This window comes from Anabas testudineus, chromosome 17, assembly GCF_900324465.2.
Source record: "Anabas testudineus chromosome 17, fAnaTes1.2, whole genome shotgun sequence".
NCBI lineage: Eukaryota > Metazoa > Chordata > Actinopteri > Anabantiformes > Anabantidae > Anabas > Anabas testudineus.
The window spans coordinates 3,913,039-3,925,410 of record NC_046626.1 but is presented as its reverse complement, the minus strand read 5'-3'; the positions used below and the strand labels follow the sequence as shown (position 1 = coordinate 3,925,410).

Sequence of the window (12,372 nt, the reverse complement as noted above, 5' to 3'; positions counted from 1 at the left end):
ATTGATGAACCTGTTTAATTAAGAAATTATCCACAGTGAGGACACATGGATATGTACAAACATGGGCTTACACGCAAACTTTGAATTAAACACAGTAAAAATTAAAGTTAAAATGTTCAGTAGTTGATAAGTGTCTTTACATTTGTGGAGAGGAGCAGAATACCTGATGCAGAAGTTTTGGGTGGATAAATAAAAAATGCAGCATGGGACATGTTGGCACAAAATACAGCACATTTTTGTTCAACCTTGGAGCATCTACGGCTTCAAACAGAATATAGGAACTTTCATGTTTACAATCTGTTTTTTCCACACTGTTGTTATTTTCTTGTCAGCATTTCTTCCCCTTTCTCAAATGTCAGCTGTCTTTCACTCATTGTTCAGCACAGGGACATTTTTGCATTGATCACTAATGACGTATTAGCTAATCAGCTAAGATGCCCATAGTAAAAATGAGCTTGGGACACTTTGGTACTGATAATGATAAATGCTAAAATGCAACATAATGTAAGAAAAACAGAAAAGTCATGGAATCAGTAAACTGAAACAATAATGTGAGTTATGCAACAATACAGCATTTGGTAAAAAACAAAAGTAATAAAGTTTGCTAACATTATTCACTGACCTCTGAGTGTCTTGAACTGAGTAAGTGTAGGCTCTACTGAATTCCACTTTTTATTTGTCAGAGAAAAGATGTGCTATTTGCCTTTTTTTAAAGCTACATATTCAACCTATAATTGAAAAATATTTAGGACTTTTACTTAGGCACCATGTGTCTATAAAGTGTCAGTGAAAGAGGTTTGCTGGAACCACTCATCTTGTCCATTATGGCATCTTGGGACAGTTTTAAACTGGTTGAGTACAACTTGGACAGTTTGGGTGCCTCCGAAATCATAGGCACTGAAAAATAGCACCTTTAGAAGGCATGGTTCCGGTACTCCAGAAAAACTCTGGTGAAGTTCATTTATGGTGGAAATGTGATTCAATCTCCTTCCAGCCCACATCAGCAGGGTTTACGTCTTTGCTAAGCTCGTTTAATTTTTTTCAGCTTTCTGCTGGCAGTTTTTTTGCTTTGTATTTAGATAATTATCGCAGTTATTACAGTTGTGCCATCTCTCCATGTTACAAAACAATTGTTCTCTCAAGGAATATTCAACAGTTCAGTTCATCTTCTTGACTTTATTTTTTTTTATTTCTACCTCAGAGTCATTTCACCAATGGCTGGACAAAAATATTCCTGCAAAGCTTTTAGCGGGCATATATTTGTTTTTAATTACTGTAAGTGGTCGTAGACTGCGTTGATCATCATCTTAGCAACAGCTTTGAATCACCACAAAAATAGCAGTAAGCACTGGAGATCTTATTGAGCTTTTACCTGCATTTACATGCCTGCCATTACAAACTCCAGTGATGTGGAACAAACTGTAGATGTGACAGCGCTCAGGGATTTCTCCAAAAACAACCTGTTCTTTACGGCCTTTTAGATTTTAATTGTTTATGTGGTTGAGTGTTTCTCAATGAACAAATCCTAAATAGTTAAAGGCTCCTGAACAAACATGTAGGTGACCGGTGAGTTGATACCATTTTGTCATTGGCCGTCCCTATTTTCTAGAATCAAGCCTAAATTTAAAATTAGTTTTAATACTGCAAATCACTAATATGTTATAAGTTAGTAGCATAAAGAGCCAGGTTAGTAATTCACCTTATAGCTGACTCCTATCATTACTACATGGCTACATACATAGATCAAGTTTTTAGAGTCTTGAACTGTACATTTTTGAATCGGAGAGTCTTTCAAGCTAAGTTTCCATCAGTGGAAAAGATAAGATAGGCCACCTGACAAGGCATGACAAGCATATTCTCTGCTGTGTTTTAGTGTTTCTGTGAATGTAGACAGTAAAGCTCCCTAAGGGACCAGCTGTAACGACAGGATTTTCCACAGTGGTGGGATAAAAGGATGTCCACAAATTAATGTGACAAATGTGGACTTTTGGGGTGTTGTAAGGAAACAAGCAAAGGGCTTGTCCCCTAATGTCATATTAATGTTAGCAAATTCACCGACTGGCTACACAACCAAAAAATGAAGTGCATGACAGAGAATGTTTGATATGATACATCGACCACTGTATAACAAAATGGCCACATGCTCACTGGGATTGTCCTGCTACAAATATTGCAAAGAAAAAGTGTAGTAGCAGTTTGTCATTATCCCTTCCAGGAGAAGCAGTATTAATATCTCATCCCTCATGCTCCGTTCTCTCTAACTTTTCCTCTAAAATTAAATTAGGAGGCCACTGAAGTGAGAGACAGAGAGCGCAGCGAGGATGAGCGATGGGGGCTTTGCTATCAGATGTAAAAATCAGTAGCCTCACCCCTCCGGTGGCTGTTGAAATATGATGAGCTAAAGTGGGAAATGGGAGTAAAAAAGATGAAAGCTGCCGAGTCGCCTCTGAGTGAAGAGAAAATAGAAGTCGTATCCTCAGCAGACGGGGCAGCCACTCTCAAACCGCAGCAGCACCATTGGAAATGCATTTGAGGTGTCATGGCTGTATTTACAGTAGAGTGGCTGCACTTATCGGTATGGAAACTGTTTATGATGGATTTCTGAATAATGCATGCACTTAAAACACGACAAAAATCCAAACTGTTAAATGACACTCTACTTCCAGCCAGGCAGAATGATTGAATTTAATATTTTAACAAATTTGACTTTACCCAGATGTTGTCAACAGAAGAAATCATGTAGTGAGACAAAAAAAGAAAAAAAAGAATAATATTTAGTAGCGAGAAAGCCGTCAGAAACTATTCAGTATAATCCCTGACGTGTCAGCCAGGAGCAGCCATCGGAAGAAGTATTGCTTGACTAAATACCTATCCACAGTTATCTTTTTTAGTGGAGTTTCCGTGGCAGGCGCTGTTTTGGTATGGATACAAAGCTTTGTCATATGTGACAGGCGATCAGAGACAGAGGAAAAGGAAAAGACAAGGAAAATAAAATCAGATGTAGATTTTTGTACGCTGACCTCCTTTCTGACTATCCATTAATTTATCCTTGCCTATCTGTCTCAACGTCCATCATTACATTTGCATGTGACATAGACTGTTTACATATACAGATGATTCTGTAACAGGAAACAACAGCACATTCAGGAACTCTTTGCTGTTGCACAACAATGATGTGAAAAACTGCAATAAAAAGGAAGAACAAAGATGGATATCAGCTTTTAAGCAAGCGTATGCAGTCGATCCAGGCTGCTCTTTAATCGCATTCTCTGTGCCTGTTGCTTAAATCACTGGTGTCACGATCTGGCTAGTTCTACAATCTATAATTAATGAACTGTTTCAACCTGTACTTCTCCGGAACAGGTTAGATGACACAGTGGCACACAGGTACACACACAAACACATACTCCCAGTAAATAATGGATGTGCACTTAGTATTTAGTGTTTAAGCGTGAATATAATAAACTACCAGTGCCAGTTCATTAGGGAACACCTAGTGTGTACTAGTTTCTGTGCTCTCTCTTGTCATCCTTGTGCCCTACCTTTTAATGTTGACATCACATTGGAGGAACAGTAAGTCTCATCATCATCATTTGTAGAAATGTGTAAATATCAATATCATGAGACTTAATAAAATTTGATTAATTAAATAAAGCAACACTAGCAGGAATTGATATAAACCATTGAGGACTAGTCAGTCAGATGGTCCAGGACTTGGGTCCAGAATGAAATATTTTACCTTAACTACTGTATAAATTGCCATAAAACTTGTATGGACCTTTATGGTCCATACACGGAACCACACTGAGGCTTTGGGCTTGAGGGTTCCGTGGAAAGGCTACCTGTTTATGCTTTCCTACCCAGCATACCTTGCCTGTTTGTTGCAACAGGAGTCAGTGGACACCATGCCTTGCTGATCTGTGGCCCGTGTATTTGGTCGCACTTCTTAAGTAGCTTTTGACTTTGTGCTCTTTTGATTTTGTTATTGCCTTTCAGGGTTCTCTGCAAGCACCGCAGCTCAACAGAAGCACCACAACTCTGCTTATAATTGACTGTTTCAACAAGGGTTTAATTTGATATAATGGACCCAACTTGAACCTTTTAGCACTGCATTACAGAATAGCCAGCAATACGCCCTGTGGTGTCTTTATGTGTTCAAGAACTGGATTATCATAACACTACTTCTGCTGTTGCTAAGAATAGATGTTTAAACCTTCTTTGTTCTGCTGGCACTTTCTGCACATGCACAATTGAGTTTCTTCAACAATACAACAACAGTGAAGCAGCATCTTTGAAGAAGAGTTTAAAAATGACGCCATGTTTAAAGATGGAAGTCTGCCTGTTAATCACATAGTGGATCAAATATGAAAATGAAACAAAGTATCCAAGCTGTTATGATAATGTTGAGCTGCTAACCTTGAGGCGTCATATTAATTACATTGTGATAAATAATTGATAGCCGGTGGTGCAGTTTAACTCAGACATGAGGAGAGTTTATGCCACAAATAACAGAGCATGGTCTCCTTCTACATAAATAAACAATCAGGAATAACTTTATACATATATATATATATATATATATATATATATATATATATATATATATATATATATATATATATATATATATATATATATATATATATATAGATATACATTTGTATCTCCAGATCACAGGCTGATTTACCTTGAGAGAGGACCCACTGATTGAGTTTGACGTGGTACAGCACAGAGCGAAGACTCCAGTGCTGAACGAGGGGATAGCCAGACACCTCGCTGTAGTTCGCCATACCTGACCGAACACACAGAAAAAGACATGTATTAATATGGATGTGGTTCCTGTTTCTAGTTTAAAGTGGGGCTCAGGGAAGTTCACCACCAGACCTGTATAACCATAAAGGAAAAACTGTGATATTATAATACATATTTATTCCTCCATAGTGCAGGGGATATTGCAGTCTTCAGTATTAGATCAAAGGGCCCTACACTTTCTTGTTTACTTTACCTGAAGAATCAGGAAGAATATTTAATAAATATTAATGTTATATTAGATGACAGGAGAGAGAAGCAAGCAAAGTCTCCGGTGTTAGATCAAAGTGGAGCCCGATGTGCGGCTCACCCTGCACCAAAAAAACACAGAAAATGGTAACATTAACGTGAAATCGATTCAGAAATAGTAGAAGGCAGGATGAAGTCTTCAGTGGCAGATGAAAGAGGAGCCCAACAGCACATTCATATTAAACATGGGTATTTTCATATCAATCACGCTACGAATACCTCCAACTGCTTCCTCTTAATGTGCAGTGTGACAAAGCTAAAACTAAATTTTCATCCTCTGTTTGTAGCGCAAAGTTCCTGCAATTGAGATAATGTGTAAATATATATTCATGTTGAGAATTTAGTTTGTGCCACTTCACTGCCATTTATAACGTTTAAAGAGAACAATACAATCCCTTAGTGCTTCATCATGACTGAATGATTCTGTATCATTTGATATTAATCAGCACAGTATCTGCCTGGATCACAGACAGCGTGCAGTGATCAAAAAGGGGACGAGCTGTGAAAGAGTAAAAACACCACAATATGTTTAATTTAAGAAAAGCAACTCAATATTCTGTAATTTACTATTCTGTGTTCACTTGTAAAATGACCCACTTTAACAATAGAGCATGATTAGAGCACAATTAGGAGTAATTATACTGTTGTCACAACTTAGACTGAAGCCGAAAAGTCAATAATACCGATCTAATTATTATTCTTTGTTCAAGTGGGTCACATAAAAAAAAAAAAAAAAAAAAAAAAAAAACAGTTCTCTGGAGCCAGGCTGTTTTCTCTTAGCTGTGGTGCAAAACCAAAGATATTCAAAACTCAATAATGTGGAGCAGAGCATGCAGAGAATCTGTGAATTTTTGGTATTTTCATTTGATACATGGTGACCAACCCATTGTCGAGTAAATCTGGCTCCAGGTTGAAAATTGGATTCTATAAACTTTAAGGCTGAATTAGTTTATATAAAGTTGTTGTTCGTCCTTGTTCGTCACATTAGTAATGTGTAAATGTACAAGCGTCAGGCTTTTTCACTTTTAGCCTGCAGCTCTTTCAGGAACTTAAAAACGACAAATGTTGCCAGCAGCAGGTTACACTAACGTTTGTTAGTGAATCTTAATGTTTTCAAGTTATATACTGCACCTGAGCTTTAAAACTTTGACATCTGCTTTTGGCAAAAATTATTTTCTAATGTAAAAAAGTGTCACTATAAAACTTCGCCCCATGATCACGTATAGATGGTGTAGTCTTGAAGTTCAACAAGGTTCAACAGAGAAACTAATCTTTCCTAATAAAACGACATGCCAGGAGTGGAAGTCAGACTCCTTTTCAATTCCCATGCATATCTAGGTAAAACTCAAAGGTCCTGAATGGGGATTTGCTGGCTTTTAAACAGCTTGTCAGAAATATGACATAGACAGTAAACTGCTGAGACATTAGACATTAATACCATATGTTGTGATTAGTAGTGAGGAACCTAAAGAGAATGAACTCTTGAACGTGCAACTCAACTCAACTTGTTTCTGTTTCCCCCAAGAGGCCAATACAATTTGAACATATGCTGCATTAACATATGTTAATAAATGGCCCATTAGTCACATTAGCCATTGTTTTAGTTTTTTCTTGCAAACTTTAATTTTTTAATTTGAGTTTTTTTTCCTATGGGAATTATAGGTACGGAAATGAAAAAAAAAAAAAGTACATTGACATTAACTGAAGAAATCAAATTAATTGAAACTTGATTGTTATGAGGCAAAACTATTTTATTGATGTATGTTAGGACCACTGTAATTGTGTGTTTGAGTAAATTGCAACCTCAAACACATTTTGTAGCAAACATAGCACATTTTTTGAATGAAAGAGGTGCTATTTATGAACAAAAACCAAAGTCATGAAGAGGTTATTGGGGTACACAAACTCAATACTCAAGAAAAATACTCCACTACAGATAGAACCACTGTTTAATCTTTCTACTCAAGTAACATTAATTTAAGTAAGACAATGGTGTTTTTTAAAGGATGTTAAATTTGAAGCTGTTGATAACATAAATGTAGATGATCAGTCCAATACATACAGTACTTAAGTAAATGTACTTAGTTACCACATCTGGGTGTTGTTCATACACCCCCCACAGACCAAAGCTTGATGCTGTGTATTTTTAGGTTTTGGCAACACTTTAGTTAAGCTGAGGGAAAGGTGTGGGTTTCTTTAAAAGTACATAAGCACACTGTGTCTGAAGTCACTGTTACATTTGTCTCTGTTAAATTATATATATATATATATAAAAGCACAGAACATCACAATTTTACTGCTGTAGTCAGACAAACTGGACATTGTGCTGCTGGGATCTGTGGAGGGATCACTAGTCAATACCCAATCTGGAATTCAATGTCTCAGTCAATATAAAGCTACACATCTTAAGATTCAAAAATCCACTTCAAGTGCCACATATTTCTCCATATTTCTTTAAAGCCCAGTGTATTATTGGCTGTACATTGTTTTGCCTCACTGACCAGACCTTTCCCTGCCAAAATCAATACAGACTCACAAAGTCGATCAAATGCTCAATCAATCATTATCAGTGGCAAACATGCAACTGACATACAACACACAATGTAAATGTACAAAGAGCAATGGGATATAAGAGGAAGAGAGAAAACACTCATTATTCACCACAGTGGGAAAGACAAGTTAGTGTTAGATGATTCATGCGTTTTTTTACTACAACAAACATTATTTTAAAACCTTGATGAATAAGCTGTCGTGTTTTTATTCCTTCTATTGTATAAATAAGAGTTCCTCACCTTTGGCATAACAATTCACTATTAGGTCTTTATCATTACCAACCCTTATAGTAGGCTATAAGCAGAGCTGCAGAATATAAATCATCTTGTCTCCCATGGCAACTGACAGCCGTGTCATGCTGCGGCAGAGGGATTACAGCCGTATATCACCATGACTGCTCCCACTGTGTTCACAAGCACATCCAGAAGGTACCTGGATAATGCCAGCGACCGAGACACGTTTCTGTGCATCTGCAAGCACAGACACTGACGAGGAGAAGGGACGAGGTGGGACAGAGGGGGAGAGGAGAAGAGAAGAAATGTGTGAGAGAATAGGAGAGGTGGACAGGTGGAAATGTGGCTGTGTGGCGCGTGAGAGATAAATTGAGACATGAGAGGAAGACAATGAGGGGAGGGCAGCAAAGGTGTATCAGCTGCATGAAAGGGAGGGAGGAAACACGGCAGAAGATGGATAAAAAAGAGAATCTCTGTCATCTCCAGTGAAGGGCGGCGGTTTATGAGTGTCACGCAGATGTGAAGTGACCAGCATATTAAATTTGTGATACATATTCAGAAATGAAGAATGGCTGGGCCGCCGTCACAGTCCATCCCCTGGAAATTATGGTCATATGTTACCAAATTGTTTTCCTAATGACAGGGTATGCATGGTGCATCTGCACAGTGTACGACTGTCATAACATAGAACAGGGTTCACACTCACAGTCTCGTCTGTCACACTATGTCACTGAGGACTTTTTCTGTATTAAACCAGAAATTAACATGAGTTCCTCAACCCAACTATAATGTCTAACAATGATCTACAGTGGCAACTATAAGTGAATAGTTAACTGCAAATACAAAAGCAAATACACTGTCAATGAATATTTTACTAATATATTCAGTATCAGTAAATTAGCAAATTCTTAAATACATAAATGAACCACATATCTAGATTTTATTTCATCAAGCAAAAAGAAGTCCAAAAATTGCACTTCATTTCATAATTTGTAGGAAGACAAATATTGTGGAAATTTTATTTAAGTATAGAAATAGTAAAAAAAGAAAATAAATGTTTTTAAATTAAAAACTAAACCACAGACAATGTCGTTAGAAACCCGGTCTCCTAAACATTACATTCCTACATGTACAACGACACTGAAGCCACAAGGAACATAATCACAGGTGGATTACATTTTCTATTAACATTTTGAGGATATGTCATTAATTGACATAAATACAGTGCATTCTTGCCAAACCATTCTATCCAATCATGTATGTCAGATTACAGAAAACATGGAGCCACATAGAGAGCAAATATGTGATTTCTGAGAGACTGAATATAACATGCAGGCATCAAAGTGACACTTTTAAAGTGTGAAGACTGCCATAATTTCCAGGAGAGGCTGACATTATAATTTAATACTGTCTTAATGCTCCGTCAAGTGCCTATAGACAAGATAATGGGCCCAAGTGTGTAGACTATTAACATTTAATGTTCTTTTTGAAATACTGTATATACTGGTAACTTTATAGATTACAATGTTTAAAACTTACATGGTGTAGGGCTGTGACTAATATTTCATTTGTATTTGGTCATATAAGTGTTAGCTGTTTTGCTAGATAGTCACAGTTTAGGCAGCTGACATGAAAACACAAAGAAAATTTATTGCAACCATGCAATTTTGTCCAATTATCTGCGAGGCTGAACTGCATTCTGTACTGTCCCTGAATGAAATAGAACATGTTGTTATTTTCTTGAATAAAAGTGGTGCATAAAGGCAAATGAGAGGTCAACCTATAACAAGAAGTTGATAAATATTAGTTTTATGGGATATTATTATATTATTTGTAGCGGCAGGAGACTTGTTGGAGACTGGAGAAAAGTGGGATGTCTGCAAATGTTACTGCTAACGACCGTGTGAAGCAATCCCTCCATGCTCTGCACAACAGCTAGGTAAATGGTTTTCCACCGTGTGCAACATTGTGATGGATTGACAAACACTCTTCTACTGGAAAACACACCTGGGACAGTTGAAAGGTGATGACAACAGACGGAAGAAATTGTGGCTGAGGCTGTGCTGAAAGAATCAAGCTTCAATTCATTTCATTTCTTTAGTTAATGCCAGTGTAGATTATTTTTAATGGGAATGAATGAATGGGATTACAATAATCTCTTCTTTAAATTATTTGTTTCTAACTAATGCTGTTCTGCTTATGAATCAGACCTAGTTGTGAGCGCATATTAAGCCTGAACCTTAGACAGAACAAAAAAATTACAACACAAAAGACAAGGTTTAGGTCCCGATACATGTAGTGTATTAATGTTGAAACAAATATATAAGAATAACATTAGAGTTAAACAAGACAAAAATGACGTCTGAAGCATGATGAGTGTTGGAGTGGATGTGTGCAAAGCCAGTAACAGATTCTTTACAAGGGTGCTATGAAAATGCAATATTTGGCAGAAGCCTGACACCACCTATGAACTTGATGAATAAGCCTCTAAATGTGATGTTCCTGCATTGTCCTCACCTTCAGCTACATCCATTTATCCCCTCTTATGGGAAATGGCTCCCCGGAACGATAGATACATTCCCCGGCACAGAGAGAGGGAGAGCACACTACTAGATAACCTCGCCAGCCCCAGCCCCAGCTCCCCGCCTCCCTTAGTGAAAATGAATAACAAGCCCAAAACATATACAGTAGCACAGCGTATTCTTCTTCTTGCTGAAAGGCCTTGTCTCCCTTTTAGCCCTGGGGTGCTCTGCTCTCATTGTCTGACAGAATGATTAATTTGACTGAACTTCGCTTTGCAAACATCCCAAGTTCACAGTCTTTCTCCGTGTAGTCGGCGCCAGAGCTTTTCAGAGAAGCAGCTTGTTCAGGGCTGTACGCCGTAGTGCAGCTTTTTGTAAAAAGCACAAGGCATAAATAATTTCCAAATAGATTGGGAAATAAATCGTTTTTAAAATCCACCCAATAAATAACCATGATGTGGCTGTGATAAGATCAGCATGAATCTAACTGCATTTGCGTACTGCTTTGGTCAGGACAACGTTGGGCGAGGGCTCAGTGGAGATCAGACGTGAACACTTACTGAACGCATTTATTTAAATACTCAGTGTAAGTAAAGTTCTTTTAGACATTCAACCACCACTTGAGTGTCTCTTTTTCATGATACATCACATGTTTACACTACAGTTTTCCAGGGGGTAACGGTGACAGCTGCATTAGCAACTTTGAATGTAGAATACTGTACATTTTTTACATTTACCACACAGAAAAAGCTTGTATATTTAATGTAGTAGTTCAAGGAAAGACTGCAACACACTGATTTGCAGTCTTTATTCAATTTCATAATTTTACACCACCATGGTAAAGCATTCCAACAATCACCAAAAAACAACTACTATTATTACTACTGCAGCTGCTACTACCCTCAGTGGCTCTGTCTCAATCGCTGAATGCACATTGCAACCTTATATTGTTGATACTGATGACAATTCATATTCTCAAGGAGGTGAAATGATGTTGCTTAATAGTTTGGGGTGGAATATACAAAATAACATCATTATTTTAATTTCCTTTTATCAAATACATTTTCAGGGTTTGGTGAAATAATAAATATGTTGTGCACTAGGTTTAAAGCTTGTATATTTAACTTTTAAAAACACACTTTACTAAAATATGCTACATACCTTATCTAAGTAATCTTAATGTGCAGAGGTACTGTTGACACTGATTTGCAGTCTTTATTCAAATTCATAGTTTTACACCACCATGGTTAAGCATTCCAACAATCACCAATAAACAACTACTACAACAGCTATTTGTTTTTGAATGAAGCTCGCCCTCCTAACCAATCAGATAATGTCATCATCAATCATCATCATCATCATCATCATAATTATAATAATAATCATAATAATGACATTTGCTTTCAGAACTGTAGAAGTAGATTTAGTCATTGCTTCTTTGCAAAAGTAGCAGGATTTAATCACTCTCTGTGTTCTGAAGGTTGGTGGTGGGCCAACAGTTTGATTGCAGCTAGATCACACTTTGTGCCTTCAACCCTCTGTCAAAATGAGTCATTTCTGAAGTTGAGAAAATTCTACTGAGTCTTGTAGGATGGTCTAATGAAGTGTCTTCATATTGTGGAACAGCTATACATTTGCCAAGTAAACAATCTGAAATAATTTCCCACCATTGGTTCTGTGATTTGCCAAACCTCAGAATCATCAACAACTTTATTTCTCCAGCTATTTATGGTGCAGAGAAAATAGTGTGTAGCTCTCTCTGTACAATGATGTACATGTTTCCTAAAGAAAATAAAAGCTGAAAAACACAAGAATAAAACTATGAAAAACATAGAAAAGTGTGTGATGCATGAGTAGAAAACATAATTGAAAAGCAGCTTTGTTTTCTTACTCCAGTGAATGTATTGTTGCAGAATAAAAAGGTACGAGCTGGAGCAGCTATTAAGACATGAAGTAACACAAAAGACAGGAGGCTTAAGGAAATAAAAAGAAAAGATAAAAAGCTC

At 37.1% G+C, this 12,372-nt stretch overlaps 1 protein-coding gene across 6 annotated transcripts in view; it reads right to left on the bottom strand.

Moving 5' to 3' along the window:
* Positions 1-12,372, bottom strand: part of astn1 (astrotactin 1) — a 335,466-nt gene that overhangs the window by 139,237 nt on the left and 183,857 nt on the right. For all 6 annotated transcript variants that reach the window (XM_026373631.1, XM_026373633.1, XM_026373635.1 and 3 more), the window contains one exon: positions 4,688-4,792. In XM_026373631.1, coding sequence (XP_026229416.1) covers positions 4,688-4,792 — 105 coding nt within the window. The remainder of the gene's footprint in view (positions 1-4,687; positions 4,793-12,372) is intronic.